The sequence below is a fragment of the Pleurodeles waltl genome, chromosome 3_1 (genome assembly GCF_031143425.1).
Source record: "Pleurodeles waltl isolate 20211129_DDA chromosome 3_1, aPleWal1.hap1.20221129, whole genome shotgun sequence".
Classification (NCBI taxonomy): domain Eukaryota; kingdom Metazoa; phylum Chordata; class Amphibia; order Caudata; family Salamandridae; genus Pleurodeles; species Pleurodeles waltl.
In genome coordinates this window covers 673,764,423-673,789,542 of record NC_090440.1, presented here as the reverse complement: position 1 = coordinate 673,789,542, position 25,120 = coordinate 673,764,423, and the positions used below count along the sequence as shown (strand labels likewise).

The window sequence follows — 25,120 nt, the reverse complement described above, 5'->3', positions numbered from 1 at the left end:
AAAGGGCTGTGCCTGCCCTCACACAATGTAGTCTCCAACCCCCCTGGTGAGTGTCTGGGGCCTGGCCTGGGCAAGGCAGGATTTCACAAACAAGAGAGAGACTTTTCTTTGAAGTAAGCCTACTTCAAAGGGCAAAATGGGTATAAGAAGGGCACCCAAAACCACAGACTTTAGATCACTTCTGGACATCAAGAGGAACATCTGCCTGGAGAAGAGCTGAGAAGAAGTGCCGCCCTGCCTGAGACTGTGCTTTGTGGAGCCATCCTGCAGTTGCTGCTTCTGCCTGTGCAAGAGGACAAAGACTGGACTTTGTGTGTCTTCCTGCTTATGAAGAAATCTCCAAGGGTTTGAAATAGAGCTTGCCTCCTGTTGTTGAAGTCTCAGGGACAGCAAAGCCTTCTCTCTGCCAGCACCTGGAGCCTGAGCTGAGTGAGACTGCTACCCTGCCAAGTGGTGCCCATCCAGTTTCTGGGACCCTGAAAGGAGAAGCTGGCAGAACAAGACTGAAAATCCACGCACAGACTGCTGTGCTGGGAAAAATTTGGCGCACCTTCCGAGACGCGGCTGAAAAACAATGCGCCGCCGGCTTCGCAGCAGAAATCACAGCTTCACTGGCATTGCAGCTGGAAAATCGACGCACGGAGCTGGAAGAATGACGTTCACACACGCTGACAGAGGCTGTTAACATCGCAACCCACATTGTGTGGTTTTTCTGAGACTGTGCAGCAGGATTTTCTACGCAAACCTTGCTCGGTGTGGAAAAACGACGCAATGCCTACCCGGACCCGAGTGCTACTCGGATTGACACATCACCCTCCTGCGGGGAGGAAAAACAACGCACGCCGGTCCAACCGGAGAAAGAGAAATTATGCTTGAGCTCGCTTGCGGGTGAGAAATAGACGCACCGCTTACCTTTTTTGACACACACTCACCCGTGCGGGTTATTTTGACGCAACCCAGGTGCATTTCCACACTAAAAGCGTTAGTGTTGTGTTTAAAACCACATGAAGACTCTTTTTGCTTTTTAATTAATAACTTGACTTGTGTATGTTGGATTTTTGTCGTTTTGGTCTTGTTTTGTTTAGATAAATATTTTCTATTTTTCTAAACCTGTGTTGTGTCATTTTGTAGTGTTTTCATTGAAGTACTGTGTGTGTTGGTACAAATACTTTACACCTAGCACTCTGAAGTTACAGCCTTCCTGCTCGTGCCAAGCTACCAAGGAGGTGAGCAGGGGTTAGCTGAGGGTGCTTCTCCTTTACCCTGACTAGAGTGAGGGTCCTTGCTTGGACAGGGGTCAACCTGACTGCCAACCAAAGACCCCATTTCTAACAAACACAATGTGACTTTCGTGCCACTTGCAACACAGAGTTTGTTCTTGCTGCTACCCGGGACACACTATGTGATATCCTGGATGTGGGTGCTGTCAATGCTCTGATTCTTTTCATCGCGTCAGCCGTTTTCCGTACTGTCAATCATTCAATCAACCTAGTGCTCCACACCTTTGGTACCCAGGAGATGCCTCTTACCACCATTTCATTTTGCGAACACTGGCTGTTGTCCTCCCTCCTTTCAGGAAGTCTTTCACGACTGTACTCTGTGGAACATCTCGGGGCTCTTGCCATAGCCAGAACTATCTAATGAGCTTGTGGCACACATAGCATCCAGTATTTGTACCATTAGCTTGTCTTTCTACAAATTGGTTGCTCTGCCACGCAGTTTCATTAATATATGCCATTTATTGCTGATTGGATGGTGGTGGTGGATCCCTTAAAACTATCTTCAAATCAAACCTAAGGCGTGATCCTGGGAGCCTACTCCAGCATATTGGATTCTTGCTTCCTGGCCTCATTCCCTCCTCAGCAAGCTAGGCTTAATTAATGATGCTAATCTTAGTTTGGCTGCTCAAGTGAGTAAAGTAAGTTCCACATGTCTCTTTGTTCTCAGCATTCTCAGGAATCTCCTTCCACTTCTCACTACTTTATAATCCTGGCAGGTACATTTTCATACCTCGACTTCGGGAATATTCTCTGTCTTGACCTTCCCACTACCTTACCTGGGTTGTACTGCTGAATGTGGACACCAACAATATTGTGGAACAAGAACATTGAGGGACAAAGTATAAAAAGGTAAGTGCAAATAGGTTACATATAGATTTACTATTCCTAACTCCGCATCTACGTACCTTAAGAGTATATGTATCGCCTAGGTACATATATGTGGAGGTAGGTATACAAAATCTAGACTTACTTACCCGTTCATATTTTTGTCAATATTCTGACCTCGATATTCTGTCCACACCCCTTAGCTCCAGATCTACATTTGTTCAAAATGCTGCTCCATGACTTCTTCTTGGACTGAAATGTGGCGACTCTATTTCTACATACCCCTTAACTCCAGATTTAAAATTAGCCAAAATGCTATTGCATGACTTCTTCTGGGATTGAAATGTGACGGCTCTATTTCTGGCTATCTGTCAAAATAACTGCAATTAAGCATCTTTACAGGGCTGTGTAGAACTTGTAAAGCTATTTATGTCCATGGGCAATGATTTCCTTGAGTCGAGTGATGTGCTTTCTTTCATCTTCTGGCCCTTCTCTTCGCCTTGCCTCTGCGGTAATCAGGAAGGGGATCGCCACTATCTTATACTAAAGCCGTAGCTTTTATTTTGTGTTGATTTTTATTGCAATTTTGGTTCTGCCAGTACCACTTTGAACCTTTCTGCCATACCCTTTGAGCCACCCTTTGTGGTATCAGTAATGGTCCATACTCGCTATAGCGCCGTTCCTTTCATGTGACCTACTTGACACTCTTCTCTCAGGTGTTTTTAGTTGCATTTTCTCCTTCTTGTCCATTGATTGCCTATCCTTGTGCATTGGCCTCTCACCCTTATGGGGAAATTCAATCTAGGCTCTGTTGGTACGGATGACTATTTGTACCGCCTCCCTTAACCTTGGGCTGCTTAGCTTGTAGTGACTGAGTGTAAAGGACTACATCCCTTTACTTACATTTTCATATCTTAAAAGGATTTTCTAGGATTGAATGCTCATAATGTAGCCAATTGCTTTGGCTGTGTGACTTGGCCATTGAGTCTTTAGTCCCCAAAAAAGAAAGACCCCCCTTTTACTGAGCGTTGTGTTCTTAACCTTCAGAGATAAGAGTACGGCTTTTGTTGATGACATTTTGTAGGCTGTCTCCCATTCCGGCCTGATAACGTCCTTTCTGTCTGTTGTGCATTTTGCTCCTAAAAGTAGTTAGTGCTCATTAACATTCCTGACCATCTACAGTCAGTTAATTTGTGTATTGTGCTCTTTTGGAACACTATCTGCTTATCCTACTGGGCTATTTTCTAGTGGATGGTTCACTTAATTCCCATCAAGAGTTCTTACTGTTGAATCTTTGTTTCCACCTTCTTCATATGATTTTGGTATAACGCACCCAGCTCATTTCTTGCTATAGGTAAGGTTAGATACCCCTTATCTGCCCCATGTATTGCCCCTCCAGTCTTGAACCAGTTTTCTCTCTCAAGGCAAAGTCATGCTTAATTTGCCTTTCTTCAGGATCACTGTCCCCATGATTAGTGGATTTGTTGCTTTCAATACCTAGCAAGGTTGCCTGACCTTAAGATGTCCTCTCTCTCTTTATGCATAGGGTATTTTCCTTCTGGTGGGCCAGTTCTTCCCTTCCTTCATGTGTCAGCAAATGTTTTCTTCTTGTGGACTAGAAGTCTCTTTTTTGATAGCGTGTGCCATAATAAAACAGAGAGTTGAACATTCTCTCCTCAAATGTGGCTGTCCACTGGTCACAAGTTTGATTTCTGGACTCAGACTTCCGTCCTTACCAGTTTGGTGAATTTACTGCCATTGAACTATGTAAATGTAACACTTGTTAATTGGAACCCTTAGAAATGTCAGAAGTGCTGGATCAAGCGCTATATGAAATCACATTATTATTAAACATATCTTAAAACGTTTTACAGGTGCGTGTCTTACGCTTAATTTGATGTTGGCTCTGGTTCTTTCTTTTGCCTCATGTTGGCTTTTTTGCAGCATTCCTTTGTATTATTCGTAGACACAAGGAGACCCAAAAACATACTTGATATAATTTTGTTATTAACAATTAGAAAAATACATTCTCCAATCGGGAAACCAATGTTATAAAATAAAAATAAAACTTCTCTCTTGGAGGTTTGTCTAAAATCAGCCTGCCTTGAAGAGGTATTAATTCCTCACTTTTTAGTAGTGTTTTTGATGAAGACTTATTATAAGCAATGGATTATGGCGCCCCACAAAGTACCAAAAGTAAAAGCCACAGATTTCAGTCAGGAATCCTCAACATGTCCTAAGAGTTGTAGCTCAAAGCGGCAGACCAGCCTCACATGAGATGGTTGTAAAGTAGATTAAAAGCATCAAAACAATATTAAAGGCAAGACATGGAAATAAAGTCCCAAATCACTTTAGTAAAAAGAAGAAACGGAATGATGAACATGACATTATAATGACAACAATGTGTAAACGAGATTAGAAAGTATGATTATTTTGAAGAAATTATCAAATGACACCAATAAGGAACAATGACAACCAATATCCAATGAAGTAGTTGAGTATTATCAAAAGTGGCCACTGTAGACTGCGTTTGCACCATAAATGAAAAACAATGACTAGAAAACTGCTCAGTCGCATAGATGCTGGGAGAGTGAGTACAGAGGCGGAATCTTGCAGGAAGTGCTCCCAAAACTCCAAGGGGGCTCTTCTACTGGACTTAGGCCACCGGTTTAAGTGAGAGACAGATATCTGTGCCCCTCTGTTTCAGGCCACATCTAATATTCCAGCCCCAACTGTTTCACGAGGCTAAATACCCTGTCTCTGGTCACTCACGTTTCCAAAGTGTTAGGGACAGCTCTTAGATACACAGGGCAGATGGAAGCTACACACAGCTTGAACCTCTCCCTGCATACAGGGTTCCAGCATGTCTCCCAGTTCCCATTGGTTGTCTTCTTGTCCTCCACAGATGCTCTTTTTTTCCTTTATTTCCAAATGGGGGCTAATGAATGCCTGTCTCCCTGGTCCTTTGGGGCCAGTTCCAGGGTTTGGGTATAACAAAGAGCAGGAACATAGGCCTCAGTCATCTCCGAGGCAGACAGCTAATAGCAACCATACTTATTCTCCTTCTTTCTCTTATGCCCTGTAGCTCCTGTAGTGTTCTGCTTTCCAGGTCGTAGGAGCTCCAAGCAAAAATAGTTCATCAGCAGTGGCTGGTGGAGTCCCCTGAACCTCTCCTCACAAAATCTCCCCACTAGGCACCTCTAACGTTTTCAGCATCCCTCCTGACTTTTTATACACTCAATCTCAGGAAGCTCTCCAGGGCTTCTCCTCTGTATGAGTTTTCTCATCTTGCCCACTAAGTGGTCTATTAAAATTAGGTACCTCCCACATGCCTCCCCTTTGTGTGGACAGATGCATTTACTTCTCTCCCCTCACATGCCTTAGATAGTATAGATCGGTGTTCCTGAAATTAAAATTCCCCCATCTTCCAGCCATGAATCTTCTTGTGGGCCAACTGCTTCAAGAGACCTTTAGTTCTCCAATGAGAACTTGGTGGGGAGTAGTTCACCCTTAATTCAGGTCAGTTCTGGACTTGGGAATCTACTTAAAGTCACTGCAGGAGGGGGCAGCCAGGCATTAATTTTTATAGCTTGTGCCTAGGCTGAGATAGGCGTTTAGAGATTTTAAACCCAAAGATGGCTTTTGCAAATGACAAGACTGCTTTAGGATGTGCAGTAAGTGGCATTTGAAAATTATGGTACTGCAGAAAAACTGCAACAAGCCTACTTATCATGTCTCACTTCTACACATTATACACCCAGGCCTTGTGGGCTCCAAGGCACAAGTAGGTAATGTTAGAAGCAGCAGACGTTTCAACATGTCAAAAGTTTTCATTCTGACATGACGTAGCTGTAGCTTTGGCCTTCGTGGTTTATGCCAAGATTTTAAAACCATTCCCCTAAGTTATACAAATGCATCTTGCAGTTCATATATAATATCTGATTTGTATGCCACAAGTGACACTTCTGTGCAACCTTGCCATAGCTTTACCTGAAGAGTAGATATGCAATAGGCTAGCCAGTTCTTCTTCATGTTTTGTTGTGCATTTAGAAGGCTTCCAGTTAAGGCAGTCGAAATATACCAGAATGACTAGTAGACAAAATAGATTCAATTCGTACTGTTTCCTTATTGGACCTTATATTTGTCTTCCTTTTCATTGTTCTGTTCTCAAATTACTCATCATTAGGCTTTGAATTGTTCTTGGCTTTGGGTCCAGACAGTTCGTTCACACACCTCCAAACAAACTCACTCATTCTGAAATACTGCAGGCTAAGCACACTACACACACATGATATTTATGCACCTTGTGTCAACAACAATTATACCCATGCTCTTTTCAGGACTCCCTTCCTATAACTATCTCAAACCATCTCTGGACGTGTCAATACCACAACATTCTCTTGAGTAATGAGGCTGTTTGGGAAACATTGTGAACTTTCAATTAAGGAGCACAGAATTGTTACATGATTATAGAAAGTGTGATGGGATCTCTTGAGCGATGCCACTGAGCATGTCATATGAGATATCACTGACCATGCTATGTGAGGTCACATGCAAGATACTGAGGGCAAAAAGAGCAAGGGTGTGCGGAGTTAGCTTAGCTGTTGAATTTGGGGATGATTCGGTTGTGTATTGTGACCTTAAATCAATTCAGCCCGTTTTCTTAGATAGACTCTATATATATAGTTGTTAACTTCTGTGAGTGTGTGCGCTTTACAACTACTGGTTGCTTTTAGATTCATGGACACCATTCACCACTACATAAAGAGGGCTGCCCTTTATAGACTAAATATAGAAGCAACAGCAATTGCTAAATTCCCATCACGGATCCCGTGGAACAGCAGAACACATACCTAATTTATTTCAGTCCCAAACTTAATTACCAAAAATCTAATCCGGGGTAAGACACTGCTTATTATTTTTGGGGCCACATTTTGCCAAGCTGGAAAGAGGGGACTGACTGATGACCGAGCAAATGAAAGATCAACAATTATTCTATTACCCAAAAGTATTTTATTTGTGTTTTTGTTACATATATTTTGAAACAAACAGACAGCTTAACAGTGGGATTCAAATAATTCTTAAAGTGCCATCTCCTCATTAGATGCAACACACTTCTGACAGAGAAAAAGGATGTCAAATGTTTATTATATTTGAAAAACGTCCACTTTGGCTAACAGCTAGCTCGGACCAGCAACTTATTGGCAGTTACCAGGTTGAGGAGGAAGGTGGAATTTGGACTATATGTAGGATTCAACCAGGAAAATCAAAGTTAAAGTGCAGCCAACTTGTCCCTGTGCCTTAAAAGTATTGGTAGCAGCAGATTCAACTTGGCTGTGCAGTTTCCTTGTGGTGTGATCTCTACTAAATCTGGAAAAATACTAATTCCTGCCATAGTTAAAAAATAAACCTCACACGCACGCACACACTAACAAAACATGTTTATTACAAGGAACCACTGTACAAAGATACAAGATGTTCCCACCAACTAGGGAACCCCACTGAGAAGAAAGAGAAAACAGTCAAACAGGAAATGTAAGTCCCCCACCTCATCCTGCTTTCTTTCACCCCCAGACTGAGTATGTCCACTCCACAGGGGGGTCATGGGTTTTGCCTGCCGCTTTTAGGGGTGAGGAAAGTCCCTCATAGGGAACTAAAATGGCTATTGCTTTGTTCTTTTGAAATACTCATTACCCACTTGCACTGCATATAAAAGGAGAGTTCGAGACTATTTAACAGTAAGACCTAGGCTCTCCTTCACCTTCTCTGTGCATTTTGAGTGAGCATGGAAGTTTCCTCGGGGTTTCAATAACCCCTCAAATTCCCCCATCTCCTTGAGTAAAATCCCCTTATTAAAAAACATCCAGATCGTCCTTTGAAAGAAAAAGAAAAAGAAAAATATTAGCATCCAAAGAGCTCTGAAAAACTCTTTTCCCAGACACCCTCAAAACTAGTATTGAATCCTGATCACGAAAAGGCGAACAGCCCTGCCTTCGCTCCTTCTACAGTCATGCAAGCTGACATTCGCATGTAGCTCAAAAAAGACACCGCCTGAATACTAAAAAAATACACCAACAGCAATGGTCTGTGGAACTGGAAGTTGACCTGCTGACAAGGCAGGACTGCATTCTTCCGCTCAACCCTTTGATTCTGAAGACCTCGAGCCTACACTCTCCTTCATAGTTTCTTTCTCTCACTGGCGGCCATCTTGAAAAGAGTGCCACCTGCCATGATTTAGCAAAGTCTGTATTGTCTTTTCTAGGCAAAATACTACCATTCGATCTAAGCTTTCCTGATATTTCTTTTGTATCTCGTCGTGTAAATGTAGACGCTATTGTAGCTTGGTCTCAGATTGTTCATGTTTGCCCAAAAATGCCCTACAAAGCAGATTCGCAAAGGTGGTGACCAAACAACTAAAACAAACCACCAGGATTCTGCAAAGGAGCGGGGGCTGGCCTGCACAAGCATGGGAGATGACAGCTGAAGGGAAGACAGCAGTTAAAAGTTATTTAAAAAATTAGAATAACACTGCAGAGTCTCTGGATGTTCCCTCTCTATTGCAACTGCCTCAATAAGACACCCTCCTTCCAAAAAAAGTCTGGAGGAGGAAAAAGTTATTTACATTAATTAATTAATAATAGTCTGGCTATTTTGTTAAAAAAAATATTACAACAACAACAAAAATATCCAGATTTCCTATAAGTCTGATCCTCTATATCTGCACCAGTGCATCACAACAAATTTGCTTCCCAAGCGTTTTCCTTCCTGGACAGAACAATGACGACGGCGACGATGACGACGACACGGACGTGCTTTTCTCAGTAGCCTGCTTGCTGGAAGAACAGTGAAAATTGGACCATGTGGTCCGGTGTAGCAGAGTCTCCCGCTTCTTGTGGCTTCCTGTTGTGCCCTGGCTGGCTGCTGGCTAACACTGCACTAAAGGCATGGCTCCTGGATCACACCATCGGGAAAACAAGTGCTGTTCTCTATTTGTTTTCTTTATTTATTTCAAACAAGTAGCAGGAAAGGTTGAAGCAAAACGTGGGAGCCATGGTAAGATCAGCCAGAGGCCAGCTTGGCCTCAAAGGCTCATGATTCCCCACACTCCTTCAAAGATGCCAACAATTCCTTGGTTACGCTCCAAATTGTTCAGTTGAAGGAGTTTGAATACTCCATTGTCACTTTAAACGGGAGCGAGGCTGGTGGAGTCCAACCCAGAGAACAGCAGACTGCTTTGGAGTCTTCTAGGGCTGGCATTCAGGCTTTCAGTTGGTGCCATTGTGCCACTGGTTGCCTGGGCCGGGCAATCATATCCTTCCAGTGTTTCACTTCTCCAGGCCCACTCTTCCAAGACAGGTAGATCTATGGGAAAAAAAGGTATAGCGTTACATCTTGTGGAGACCAAGGTGCCCTCTGCTTTCTGAGAAAGAAAGCACAAGAATATAGACACACAAAAAAATAGACACAGAAGTTAATCATATATGAGATCCCAAGTCCAAGAATGCAAAGTCCATCTTCCCACAGTTAGCATTAGGAACACATGCATCAGTTACACACATAGGCCCTCATTACGAGTTTGGCGGTCACTAGACCACCAGACTCGCGTATTGTGGTTAGACCGCCACCAATGAGGCTGTCCGAGTGCTATATTTCAACCCTGGTGGTCAGGCTGCAGTTGGACAGCCAGCTCTGCCAGGATCAGGGATCCTGGCCGTCTGGTGGTAGGTGGCGGTCCATCCGACAGGGCAGTGCTGCAAGCAGAGCTGCCCTGGGGATTACGACCTTGTTCTCCACTAGCCGATTCATGGCGGTAGCACCACCATGAAATGGAGAACGGGTGCAGCGGGCCCCAAGGGGGGGCCCTGCACTGCCCATGCACCTGGAATGGGCAGGGCAGGCCCCCACCAGCCAGCATCCTCGCAATGTTCACTTGCAAGGGTATTAGGGCACCCTGTATCCTACAGCAGTGCCGCTGGCTCGATTACGAGCTGGAGATAATGCTGTAGACTGTTTCCCACTAGGCCTGCGGGGGGGAAACTCAGGTTTCCACATGCTGACCTAGCGGGAAACTCTTAATGGGCCTGGTGGAGAGGTAGCCAGTATGGTGACACCTCCCGGTCTCAAGTTCGGCAGATGGTGTAAACCATCCGCCAACCTCATAATCAGGCCCATAGTGTCATTATTTCTAATGAACCAGTGGCTTTCCTCCTTCAATCAGCCTCAGGCTAACATCATCTCAAATAGAGGATTCCTTGTGGAAGACATGATCCTTCAATGCGCTCAAGAACAACAAAGATGATGCATCAGTTTAACACATGGGAGACCGGATTGCAAGGGAGCTAACCTCATGTTAGCATGTGCCTTTTGCACAATCTTTTACCTCGCATGGGTTCTTGGGGGCAATTGGGAGTTGTGATTGTGTCTCACACCCCTTTGTCTGTAAAAAAAAAATACATTGCCTTAAACATTGTGAAACTAGGGTGGCTTTCACACCGAAGAGGGAGCGTTCAATGTATGATTTCTGTTGTGGACTGTTGGCTCAGAGTGGGAGCATCTTGCTTGCTTTAATGGAAAATCGTGTTCCCAAAAAAGGATAAAAGGTGGTTGTCAGTTACATTTCATGAGGGTAACAATCCAAGAACTGTAGATCAAATCAAATCTTCGACAGAGAGCTGCCTGCTAAGAAGATGATTTTCTGAAACAATCAAAGTAAGAGAGGCCGGAATGCGAAGAGATCAGTCTCTTTTGACACATAAATTTTAGACTACCCAATATTTGAGTCTACCTAATCTATGAGTCTGCACAAATTCAGAAATCGTAGACTTTATTCATAAACAATTTTTAATGAGTGGCTTAACTGCGTTTTTGTTGCAGCATAAGAGCCTATGTTTTAGTTTTTATTAAAAACTGATTGGTGTGTTTTTTTTTCACCTCTGAAGTTACTTCCCATATGAATGGCCAGCGGCAGGAAGCGTGAGGCTGCCTTCCCTTTAAAAAGTTACAAAAACAAGCAGGACTTTCTGAGCAAGGCGTTGCTGGCTAATAAGAAACAGTAAACGACAGCTACCTCAATCTTCAGTTGCCAATGGGGGATATTTGAGTAAAATAAACCATGACCTTCTGCATACATCTTCAGCAAGCCGTGAGAGCAAAATGCACACTTTAGTTTATTTTTCTTGGCATTTATGTAATGTGCTGCTAAAAACTCCACATATGGGAGGATCACCTCTAGGGGCTAACTATTGGGCAGAGAGGGTACTCAATTGCACATGCCACAGAGTACCTTCTCCAACAAACTCTCGGATTTAGAGGTGGTCAAACCAGCTGGGTCATGGCAACAAAACTAAACGCACTCCATCATTGTAAACCTTTCTCTGATGGCTTGAGGAAGTAGGGCCTGTTGATGGTAAGCCATCCAACCTACTTAGAGTGGGCAGTCAAATGATTCTTTTTTTTATGCCACTTTCAATTAAATCCTGCCAGTGAGGGGCAGTAAAAAGCAGAAAAATTACCCCCAGACCATGGGAGGTCCTAGAAGGCACAAGGTTGTGGCAGGAAGTGGGACTGGAGGTTTCTCAGCTATGTCTACCAGTACCAGATTGTGTGGTGTACAAATGCCAATAACATAACATAACACCACTATTACAGTATCTGGCAAAAACATTTTGTCCAGGTGCTTGGAAAAATGAGCTTATGAATGGAAACTGAACACACTTAAAATGTTTGAGATATTTAATATGCTAAAAAGAAAAACTAAACGTTAACAATGCTGTAATTATTTCCATTTCTTGGATAATGTATGCCTCCTTGGACTAAAAATCCGTTAAATATTTTAACTATCTTATTTACCAATATTTCTATGTTTTTGGATTATTGTATAAAAAAACTATGCAAAATGAAGTTCTTGCACTCTTTTTCAGTTTCTCCTTCTGTTCTCAATTGAAATGCGTGGCTTACCTGCACTGTTTTACTTGGCATGTATTAACTGAGATAAACTGGACTTAATGACTTTTTCTGAGGAAATACCCTCGATACCCTCGAGACGCACAGCAATGTTTCAGATTTCCTGCAATGTTTGAGATTTCACATACTAACCGGTGGAACATATGTTATTTTGGTGGACCTCTAAATCATTTCATGCAAATGGAGTTTAGCATTACAAATTTGGAACACTGGTGTTCCAGTTTCTCAGTTTCTCAGTCACGCAGTGATATCTAGTTCCACAGAGTCCTTGAGATGATCCCAACCATGTCATAGTATGGCAAAAGTGCCTTTACTTCACTCTTGGTAGTTCGGTTAATTGTTTTTAATTTTACTTGACTTGAAAAGCACTTTCGCCAAAATGTTAAGTAGACAGTGTTAAACAGACAGGCACTGATGACTAACCATGAGAGCACCAGGACAACAGGTGACCTTTTAGAACCAGATAGAAGTAATGTTAGTTCCAGGCAGGGTGAATAGAAAGTAGCAGGAACAAAGGTACTTAGGACCCACAGTTAGAAAAAGAGGAAACATGATTGGTTGCAACTATGATGTGGGAAAACATGCAAGAATTAGGAGGCTGAGCAGAGATTGTGATATGGACATATGGACATACTACGAGACAAGCGATGACAGCTGGGGTAAGACTTTGGATACTTGTAAAGATGACACTGGGAAAATGAAAGCAGATACAAATGATGAAGTGGAGACAACAGGAAGTGATAGAAAAAGTGCAACTTAGATGGAAAACAAGCCAAGTAGAAGAGTTGAAGACGGATTGAAGTGGAGTAAGAGAAACATCGATTGGTAGTGGAGACATTCTTTGAGATATTAGGTAGTGGGTTGACTGAGGTGATAACCCTGGTCAATCAACAGCCACAATCCCTGTCGGGTGAACCACAAAAGTCATTAAGTTGACCTGTGCTTAACCCTCTGGTAGCTTAGCACAAAAACAGTCAGGCGTGCCTTAGAAGCAATGTGTAAAGCATTTATGCAGCAGCAAACAGCAATAAAATTAAAACAAAACAGAAAGAAAATCTCCAATTTAGAAAAATAGAGTACATTTTAATACATTATTTGACACCAAAACAACAAAAACCCTATTAGTATAAGAGGAGTTATAAGTTTAAGGTAAAAACTAGTGTCTTAAAAACACAAGCGTCAACCGTAGACATCTAGTTGCATGAGACAGGGTCTAAGCCGAAAAATATGATCGACCATGATGGAGTGCAAGTTGGATGCAAAAGTGGATTGGGCTCGGTCAGCGCTTTCCTATATCTTAGAAGAAATTTCATCAAAAATGTTCTGAGAAGGTAAAGTTCAGTGGGACAAGGCTCCAAGCGGTGTCCGAAGAGGGAGAATCATTGTCGGGGAGCTGCTGGATGAAGTTGCAGTGAAGGTTTTTTTCTTTCAGACTTGGTCACTTTTTTTGGACAAGGCTGGAGGCTGTGGCTGATGAGAGTTCTATGAGGCCGCATACCCCTTTGGCGAAGAACTGCTGAAAAGTATTTGCTGCTGTGGAGAGGAGCGTAGAGGGAACTGCCATGCAGTCCGGTCTGACCGGCGATACACCTCGGGCAGATAGACAAGCATGTTGGTCCTGGTCTTCCCTCGGTTCTGAGAGACATTTTTAGCCAAAAAATTTCCAAGTCTCAAGTTTTAGATTTTGGGCTATCTTGGCACCTTAATGAAGGGTCCGGGTCCAAAGGGGCAGCACCTGGGGATTTAGGACTCACTCAAGCTGGACCCAGGTGCGGGTTTAAGATGGTTGGAGTCTTTTGTGTCCCTGAGGCTCTGATCAGGAGTCCAGCCGACTAGCCCTTGGAGTCACTATGGGATTTCTGGGCTCAAGCAGTGGAACAGGGTTTAAGCAGCAAGGCAGGCCTCTGAGGGTTTAAGGCAGGCTCTAAGCAGAAAAGCACTCTTTCCAGCTGCAGCAAAACAGTCTTGTGGAGTACACAGCAGACCACAGCAGCAGGTGGTCTTCTGACAGCCCTAAAGCAGGTCCAGAACATGACCTGAAGAGTGGGTTTGGGGGTCCTATTTTCATACGTGGTGCTTTCTTTGAAGTAGAAAAGGTTTATCGAGAATTCCCTTTGGAGTGAGTGAGTTTTCCTGCTCCCCCTGCCCTGGCTGTCTACATGAACAATGCAGTGCTGGCAAGTCCTTTGTGTGAAGGCATAGCACAAGCTAGTCAGTTGGAGGCGGGGCTGTGCCCAGTTCCACCCTCCTCCCATCCTCCCAGTTGATGGGCCATTCAAGCACACCTAATCCCTCTAATATGTAGATGTTTGCAAGGAATAAACACAATCCAACTACCAACTAGACCTAGTCATGTGACCAAGGAACAGACTGCTGCAGGCACCAAATAGTTAAGCCAGGAAAATGACAACTTTCTAAAAGTGGCATTTTAAAAATTGTAAGTTAAAATCTGACTTTACCATTTAACGGGCGTTTTAATTAATATTTCTCAGATAACAAACATCAAATGTTTGCTTGTTCCCAATCAAAAGTTAGCACTTAAAAGTATTAAAACAACCAGATGTTACCCTATGGCAGAGTTAGGCCTCACAGTAGTGAAGAATGAGTTTAGGAGTTGTTCACTACCAGCACAGGTAAAATGTAAAGGTCCATGTCCAACCTTTAAATGACAATGTATATGGGGCTATCTTAGGGCTGACATATGAAATAAAAGGGGAGTTTGAGGCTCCGGAAGTGGCTTATATTGCCAAGTGGAATTGACAGCTTAAAACTGCATTCAGGCTGCAATGGCAGGCCTGGGACATGTTTCAAGGGGTTACTTATGTGGGTAGCACAATAAGTGCTGCAGGGCTACTAGTAGCATGCAACTTACAGGGCCTCGGTATATGGTATCCCACTTTACTAGGGTCTTATTAGTAAATTAAATATGCCACTCAGATGTAATACAATTTTACCATGTTTAAGGGAGAGAGCACAAGCATGACTTGTCTGAGGAGGGCGGACCGAGGCCCAATTACTGTGCAACTTGTAAGTCGGTAAACAGGCCCCCAGCCCTGCACATGGAATTAATCAGAATGTGTTGTTGCCAGGTATTTGACAATCCTGCACTATATTAGGTTTGTGTGGTGGTGCTGTAGCTACTGTGATGCATGTAATTTGTAATGTGTTATGCTGCAAGTTTGAATGTGGAGTTTGATGGTGGAAAGTGCAGTTCGGTTCAGTGGTAGTCAACTGTATGGCATATTTATGCTGGTGTGGGTTTATGTTAACTGCTCTGATCAATTTGTTTTGTCACATATCTTTTCATGAGGGGAGGTGCAATTGTCAGCCCAGTCAAAGCCAACCTGAGCTGGTGCTTCCTTTAGGCAGCTGCCTTTCAGTGTCCCCTCAAGAGGATGCTAAGCTGCAACAAATAGCATAAAGATTGCCTTCTTGAAGAGGTGAATGAACGCCTAAAGGCATGCTGTAATTTTGCCTTAATATGTGAAAATCCTTGCAACAGCACAGCACCCCCTATACTGCATAGCTATTTATGATGGATGTATCAAGGTGTTCTGTCTAGTTTCTCCCTTCTGTGTGGCATATGTTGTTGAAAGGTGCTGATGGACGTCCTGCACGAGCTGACCATGTGATGTAGCTAGACAATGTTGTGTTTATGAAAGATCATCTGTATAATGTGTTATATTGGGTATTTGTGTTTGGCTTGCCTTAGTGCTAGGTGCTTTTGGGAACTGCATGATAGCCATGTAATTCCCAAAAGCACTGTAATGTAATACACAGTCAGGGTTCGTATGAGGTCATGTACACATGCACGTGCATGTTAAGAATTTCCTGGGGTTATCTTTCATGTTTGTTATTGTTTGAATATGTGTTCTGGCTCGCGGTGTTTTAACTCCCTGTGCGTTCCGAATGTGAAATTGACAGTTTTCACTCGGAAGGCACAGGAAGAGGTCGTTACGCTGTGGGCTCCTATTTTTAGTAAGAATAAACTTTAATTTGAAGTTTAACCTCACTCTGCTTCCGAATAATTTATTTATTACCTTGTACTTTTCATCTGGCGACGAGCGAGGTACTTGGTAATGTTCAGGAGCCCACCAGCCCTTCTTTCCTCTACGGTGTTGATTCACTTCATTTGCTTCAAGGATTTTGTCCACCTTTGTTGGAGCCTGTGATTCGGGTGATTTATTGCGGACTCGAGTGAGGTGATTTTCAATATATTTGTCTGGATTAGGGGATTTACTCCTCTCTACATCGTGAGGCAACTTTAGTGGCCATATTAGATGAGTATTGAGTATTTGGTGAAGTGGTTTAGACTAATTTTAAATGTCAAGAAATCAGCAAATGCGAGTCTGTTCCATTTTTAAGCGTTTTTTTTTGTGACGCTTATGTTTATTGCCATTTTGCGTTGGATCCAGTATTAAGAAGAAGTCTCAATTTTCATTTTTTAAAGAAGTCATTACATTTTTTTTTTTAAACCAGATTTTACAAATATTTATATATTTGTAGTTATGGCTTCTTCTCAACAAGTTATTCAACTTCCTTCATTTTTACCTCTACCTGGGAAACCTAAAATACCATGGAGAATTTGGTATCGCTCATTTGAAAATTATTTAATCGCTATTGATGCTGAAAATTATACTCCTAAAAGAAAACTGGCAGTATTGTTTGGTTATCTTGGCACAGAAGGTCAACAAATTTTTGATAACTTACCTGTTGTGACACCTACATCTGGAGATGGAGATAATTGGTCTGTGTATACGGAAGCAGTAGAAAGGTTAAATAAAAAATTTCTGGAAGAGCCAAACGTGATGCTGGAGCGTTTCAATTTCATGAAAAGGAAACAAGAAGTGGACGAGACTGTGGAGGAGTACATTTCAGCTCTGAGAAATTTGGCTGCAAATTGTAATTTTGGTTCAGTGCTAGATACCTACATCAGAGATCAATTTGTGTACAGTTGTTTCTCTAAGAAAATACAAGAGAGGATTTTAAGCTGCAGGGATCCTCTTCTTTCTGAAGTAATTGATATGGCGAAAAGCATTGAAAGAGCAATGGTTTCATCAAAATGTATTTCTTCTGTGTCTTCTAGTAACTGTGTGATTAATTCCATCCAAGGTTCTGATTCAATTAATGCGCTTGCGCTCAAAAATAACTTTGTCAAACCGGTATATAAAAAAACAAATTTAATATGTTTCAGATGTGGTTCTACTTCGCATGTAGGCAACAGTCCTAAATGTCCGGCTTTAGGAAAAAAATGTATTAAGTGTCACATAATAGGTCAATTTCAATCTGTGTGTAGAGGTAAGAGTGTACTTCAAGTTAGTAGTGTTCAAATGCATGATGACATTGTCACACTGCAAAATGATTTTGATAAGATGGTTTTAACCGTTGAGTCTGCTGTTTCTATTCAACCAGGTTTCAAGTATAAAGGTCCTTTTTGTGAAGTTATCATTGCTAATTGCTACACATTGAGTATGATGGCTGATTCTGGTGCACCAGTCTCTATTATCTCGGATCAGCTTTATTACGCTCAATGGTCTGATAAGTTTCATTTGCATAAAACTGATATTTCTCCAAAGGCATATGGGGACAATGATATCGATATGTTAGGATTTTTCATTGAAACCTTGTCATGTTTGGGTAGACAAATTACGTCTAAAATTTATGTAGCTGTCAAAGGCAAAAATATTTTGGGCTGGCAAGACTTAGCTAAGATGGGTTTGAAACTTGTTCCCGGTTCTGAGAAACCTGTACAAGTCAATGACACTCCGATTTCTTATATTGGTGATACTATTGATGATTGTGCTTTAAAATCGCTGCTAGATGATTTTCAAGATGTTTTTAACTCTAAAATTGGAAAAATAGACAAGTTTGAGCATGTGATAAAATTGAAGCAGAATGTTATTCCTGTAGCTCATAAGGTCAGAGCTGTTCCGTTAAGTGTGAGAGAGGATCTAAAAAAAAAATTGGATGATTTGATCCGTGAAGGTATAATTACTACCACTGATGCTTCTGAGTGGGTCAGTCCTATTGTTCTTGTGCGCAAAAAGGGTGGCGAGATTCGTTTGTGCGCTGACCTGAGATCTCTTAACAAGAATATCTTAGTTGATTGTCACCCTTTACCAAAGATTCAAGATCTTCTTACAAATATTGGTACTGCAAAATATTTTAGTTTATTGGATCTTAAATCTGCATATCACCAAATACCTTTAGCACCAGAGTCAACTGATCTCACTACGTTTGTGACTCCATTTGGAGCATATAAGTTTTTGAGATTGCCTTTTGGGTTGGCTTCTGCTGCCAGTGTCTTTCAAAAATTTATGGATTACATATTGAAAGGAATTGAGGGAGTGCAGGCTTACCAAGATGATGTACTCATTTTTTCAAACTCTATTGCTGAACATCTTGTCATTCTAAGAAAAGATTTGAACTTGTTCAAAAAAGTTGGTATCACTTTAGGACTTAAAAAGTGTAAATTTCTAACTAATGAGTTGGATTATTTAGGTCATTCCATTTCTTCAGAGGGCATTAAACCTAAGGTATCACTTACTCAAGCCATCACTGAAGTTGATCCTCCAAATGATAAAGATACACTTAGGTCGTTTCTGGGCATGACAGAATATTATTCACGATTTGTTCCAGGATATGCTCAAGTAGTACAACCTCTACGGTCGTTGCTTAAAAAGGGCATATCTTTTGTTTGGGACAGTTCTTGCGATCAAGCTTTCAATGATATCAAACAATTGATTATAAAGGCACCAGTTTTATCATCATATATTTCGGGTCATAAATGTACCATCACGGTTGATGCTAGTCAAAAAGGGTTGGGTGCTGTTCTTTGTCAGTGGGTGTCAGGGCAGGAACGTACCATCGGATTTGCTTCCAGGAGTTTAAAGCTGGCAGAATCTCACTATAGTACAATTGAAAGAGAAGCTCTTGCGTGTTCTTGGGCTGTTGAAAAGTTCAAAACTTTTATATGGGGTACTCGATTTGAAATCTTTACAGACCATAAACCGTTATTACATTTGTTAAATGGAAATGGAACTGGTAAAGCGTCTTCCAGATTGGTTAGGTTACTTTCTCGGCTACAAGAGTTCAATTTTGAAATTAAGTATATTTCTGGAGGTCGAAATGTCAGGGCGGACTGCCTGTCCAGAATGCCACTACAAAGTGTTGGTTTAGATGATGGTAATGATGAAACAGAAGCAGTTGTGGCAATCATTGAGGATGTTTTGGACTCTGTGGGTAGTATTCAATATAAAGATTGGATGGATGCATCTCAAAAGGATGCAGTTTTGCAGAAAGCAATAAGTTATGTAAGCCAAGGGTGGCCAAAAGAACACTCTTTGCCTGACTCTTTAAAACCCTTTGCCCAAATTTCAGCTGAACTTTCATTAGTATAAGGAGTTTTGATGCGTGCTGACCTTTGTATTCCACCAGCATCTTTACGCAGTAGTTTAATTGAGTCTGCTCATCAAGGGCACCTAGGTATTGGAGGAACTTGTAGAATCTTAAAAGAATATTTTTGGTGGCCTTCAATGGATAAGATGGTGTCTCAATGGATTGACAAATGTGAAACTTGCTTGTTATCTGATAAACACTGGAAAACTTCACAGACACCATTACATTGCGTTCCGGTCCCTGTTGAGTCTTGGAACAAAATTGCATTGGATATTGCAGGTCCTTTTGATTTGCTACCCCATGAACAAAGATTTCTTATGGTAATGGTTGACTACTATTCTAAATGGGTTTATTTTGAGTTCACTTATACGCCCAACACAGCCTCTGTGATAAAGTTTTTACACAGGATTTTTAATATTGAGGGGGCACCAAAAGAATTGTTTACTGATAATGGCTCACATTTCACTTCAACTCAAATGAAAAACTTTTTAGATTCACATAACATTAAACATCTCAGAGTTGCATTGTATTCCCCTTCTTCTAATGGTCTGGTAGAAAGAATGAACAGATTTTTGAAGGAGGGGATACAAACTGCGCTTGCTATTAATACTTCGGTGGAAAATTTTCTGAATAAAAAGGTTTGGTCTTATTTGATCACCCCGCATTCCACTACAGGGGTTTCTCCGTTTAGGCTGTTACGGAAAAGGGATCCTAGGACTGTAGTCTGTCCTGATTGGATTAAAAACTTAGCAGGGCAACCAAAATGTTATTCTTGTTTAGATTCAAATAGAATGAGAATTAATGCAACAACCAAACAAAATTTGCAGAAAAGTCATTTTGATGCCATGCATCGTGTAAAAGAACAGAGTTTTACAGTGGGTGATTGGGTTTTAATCAAAAGTCCTGTTAGAGTTAAAAAAGGATCTTCTATTTATTCTTCACCAGTACGCATACTGAAGGTATCTAAAGGGTCCTTATTATTGGATAAAAAGGGGTGGTGGAGTAAAAGATGTGTAGTTAAACTGTCTTCTGAACAAGCAAGAAAGATTTTGGATAACAAAAACATCCAGGAAGATGGTTTACAAGATACATCTCATCTGTTTTTTAATCATAAGCAAGGTGTTGATGTACTGAATGGTTCGGAAGCTTTTCATTCATTAGAGCATGGTGTAGAAATTTTAGACTCAAGTTCTTGTGATTCAGAATTTAATCGCTCTGTTGCAGAGTCTTCACAGGTTGTCAAAGAAAGTATTCACCCTCGTGATGAAGCTTGCAGGACATCACGTAATGTTTCTGTACCGTCAAGATACAAAGATTTCTTTCTGTACTAAGGTGCTATAAAACAGAATGTTTTGTTTGCAAAAGGGAAAGAAGATGTAATGTAATACACAGTCAGGGTTCGTATGAGGTCATGTACACATGCACGTGCATGTTAAGAATTTCCTGGGGTTATCTTTCATGTTTGTTATTGTTTGAATATGTGTTCTGGCTCGCGGTGTTTAACTCCCTGTGCGTTCCGAATGTGAAATTGACAGTTTTCACTCGGAAGGCACAGGAAGAGGTCGTTACGCTGTGGGCTCCTATTTTTAGTAAGAATAAACTTTAATTTGAAGTTTAACCTCACTCTGCTTCCGAACAATTTATTTATTACCTTGTACTTTTCAAGCACCTAGCACTAAGACAAACCAAAGACAAGTATCCAATCAACAGCCGTGAGACAATGACGAGGCACAGCGCTGTGGAAGGAAGGGTGTTGCTGCAAGACCAAACTTTAAGAGGGAGTGACTCATGGGAATCCTCCTCTGCCAATGCTCAGTTTCCGGAATATGGTGCATGTTTATGCAGTGGCACGAGAGAGGCACTGGTGCCGCCCCCTGTGCTCATTCCATTGCGTCACTGAACGAAACAGTGCACATTCCTTTCTAATACAGAGCTGAGCCAGTGCGCATTCATTGTAAATACTGACTAAGTATTTCACATCAGTTCCATTTCTGGATCCCAGCAGTGCTCGTTCGTTTCCATCACTGGATAAATTACTGGGTATTTCGTTTTATATCAATGAAGCAGTGCACATTCTTTTCCACTACACTATAAAGCAGTGCATGTTCCTCTCCAGTACATAAAAGAATGTGCTTTCTATTTTGTTACCCAATACAACAGCGCACATTCCTTTCGGTTACTGAATAAAATAAGGAGTAATCAGTTTTGTTACAGAATAGAGCAGTGCACTTCCCTTCCCCTTACTGAATGATACAGTGCGCTTTTTATTCTGTGCATATCCTTTCCCATTACTGATGATACAGTGCACATTTCATTCTGTGCACGTCTCTTCCCATTACTGAATGATACAATGCACGTTTCATTCTGTGCATGTCCCTTCACATTACTAAATGATACAGTGCACATTTCATTCTGTTAAACAATAAAGCAGTGCACTTCCCTTCCCATTACTGAAAGATACAGTTCACATTTCAATCTGTGCACGTCCCTTCCCATTACTGAATGATACAGAGCGCATTTCATTCTGTGCACGTCCCTTCCCATTACTGAATGATACAGAGCGCCTTTCATTCTGTGCACGTCCCTTCCCATTACTGATTGATACAGTGCATTTCATTCTGTGCACGTCCTTCCCATTACTGAATGATACAATGCGCATTTCATTCTGTGCATGTCCTTTCCCATTACTGAAAGATACAGTGCACATTTCATTCAGTGCACGTCCCTTCCCATTACTGAATGATACAGTGCACATTTAATTCTGTGCACGTCCCTTCCCATTACTGAAAGATACAGTGCACATTTAATTCTGTGCACATCCCTTCCCATTACTGAATGATACCGTGCACATTTCATTCTGTTACTGAAAGTTACAGTGCACATTTTATTCTGTGCACGTCCCTTCCCATTACTGAATGATACAATGCACATTTCATTCTGTGCACGCCCCTTCCCATTACTGAATGAGACAGTGCACATTTCATTCTGTGCACGTCCCTTCCCTTTACTAAATGATACAGTGCACGTCATTCTGTTAAACAATAAAGCAGTGCACGTCCCTTCCCATTACTGAAAGATACAGTGCACATTTCATTCTGTGCACGTCCCTTCCCATTACTGAAAGATACAGTGCACATTTCATTCTGTGCACGTCCCTTCCCATTATTGATAATACAGTGCACATTTCATTCAGTGCACGTCCCTTCCCATTACTGAATGATACAGTGCACATTTAATTCTGTGCACGTCCCTTCCCATTACTAAATGATACCGTGCACATGTCATTCTGTTAAACAATAAAGCAGTGCACGTCCCTTCCCATTACTGAAAGATACAGTGCACATTTCATTCTGTGCACGTCCTTTCCCATTACTGAATGATACAGTGCACATTTCATTCTGTGAACGTCCCTTCCCATTACTGAATGATACAGTGCACATTTCATTCTGTGAACGTCCCTTCCCATTACTGAATGATACAATGCACATTTCATTCTGTGCACGTCCCTTCCCATTACTGAATGATACAGTGCACATTTCATTCTGTTACTGAAAGATGCAGTGCACATTTCATTCTGAGCACGTCCCTTCCCATTACTGAATGATACAGTGCACATTTCATTCGGTGCACGTCCCTTCCCATTACTGAATGATACAGTGCACATTTAATTCTGTGAATGATACAATGCACATTTCATTCTGTGCACGTCCCTTCCCATTACTGAATGATACCGTGCACATCTCATTCTGTGCACGTCCCTTCCCATTACTGAATGATACAGTGCACATTTCATTCTGTTACTGAAAGATACAGTGCACATTTCATTCTGTGCACGTCCCTTCCCATTACTGAATGATACAATGCACATTTCATTCTGTGCACGTCCCTTCCCATTACTGAATGATACCGTGCACATCTCATTCTGTGCACGTCCCTTCCCATTACTGAATGATACAGTGCACATTTCATTCTGTTACTGAAAGATACAGTGCACATTTCATTCTATGCACGTCCCTTCCCATTACTGAATGATACAGTGCACATTTCATTCTGTGAACGTCCCTTCCCATTACTGAATGATACAGTGCACATTTCATTCTGTGAACGTCCCTTCCCATTACTGAATGATACAATGCACATTTCATTCTGTGCACGCCCCTTCACATTACTGAATGATACAGTGCACATTTCATTCTGTTACTGAAAGATACAGTGCACATTTCATTCTATGCACGTCCCTTCCCATTACTGAATGATACAATGCACATTTCATTCTGTGCACGTCCCTTCCCATTACTGAATGATACCGTGCACATCTCATTCTGTTACTCAAAGATACAGTGCACATTTCATTCTGTTAAACTAAAAAGCAGTGCACATTTCTTTATTGTCACTCAATGAAACAGCACATTTTACAGTAAGAACGGAAACAAGGCAGCTTCCACTTGGCACAAACTTTCCTAACACTGAAACTGGTGTTTCTTTGCAAGTTACCCCACGCACCTTTCAACCCTCTAAACACGGTCCCTTTTGTAGATTTATAATCATTCCTGCTGTGACTACCAGATGCTTTTAGTAATCAGTGATTCAGCTCTTTTATTTCCACTCTGGACTGAAGGTAGCCTTCTGATAACCCCACGTTCCCTTTCCCGCGGTTTTGTGAGTTGAGTAGTGCATACTACGATTACTACAACGCCGCAGAGGAGTGGTTCTTTTCACCCAGTCTTCTGCATCTATCTCAGGTGAACAGCCAACAAATCCTGACAAGCATTGACAAAGCAAATAGGGCTAGCTTTGGCTGTTATGTGTTTTGCAAAAAGTTATTTTTGGGGAAGCTGTCAGGCACTTGTCAATCTACAAAAATATTGGCTACAAACAAAAATATTTTTGGTCTCAAAAAACAAACATTCCCGTAGCAGTCCCTGCCAATGAACAACTCAATTTCTGTGTGGATGTGCAGTCACTCACAGTGAAGTTAGCTAATGGCTAAAGGTGGCTGATTCACTGCCCCATGCTGTATGCCAGTGGTTCCCAATCTTTGAACTTCTGTAGACCCCCACTATATCATTACTGGAATCCGGGTACCCCACAGAATCATTATTGGAATCTGAGCGCCCCCCCAATGAATCATAACTGAAAGCTGGGGACCTAATCTGATAATATTATTTAATTTTTTAAGCGGTCGCGGACTCCCTGAGGAGGCTTCACAGACCCCCAGGGGTCCCCGGACCACAGGTTGTGAACCACTGCTGTATGCGCCAGAAGAAAAGTATGACTGTTACAACAACAGACCAAAATGGGAAGCGGGCTGGCTGAAAGCCCCTGTAAGTAAAAGGATTATATACATGATTTAGTGAAATCAAAAGGTTTTGCTTAACACCAGACCTAAAAATGAAGCAGCCAGCACCAAAGTGAACTCACTTACTCACACTTCCACTGCTCTTCTGAAGCCTATCTTGGTAATATCCTTTTAAAAGGAACCTAAACAAAAGTTCTGTTTTCAAGGCAAGAAGAACGCAAGCACAATTCTATAAAATACATTTTAACCTTAACAAGAATCTACGTGGCCACATGCTTTTGTCATGTTTCTCTCCAAAATGACATGTGAGGGAAAGAGCTCCACATCATTTGGACTTATCAGAGACCTGATCACC

At 41.7% G+C, this 25,120-nt stretch overlaps 1 protein-coding gene across 7 annotated transcripts in view; it reads right to left on the bottom strand.

The window, feature by feature from the left end:
• Positions 1–7,527: 7,527 nt before the first annotated feature.
• Positions 7,528–25,120, bottom strand: part of SYT7 (synaptotagmin 7) — a 614,604-nt gene continuing 597,011 nt past the window's right edge. For all 7 annotated transcript variants that reach the window (XM_069223238.1, XM_069223240.1, XM_069223239.1 and 4 more), the window contains one exon: positions 7,528–9,467. In XM_069223238.1, the coding sequence (XP_069079339.1) occupies positions 9,363–9,467 (105 nt within the window). In that variant the 3' untranslated portion in view covers positions 7,528–9,362. The remainder of the gene's footprint in view (positions 9,468–25,120) is intronic.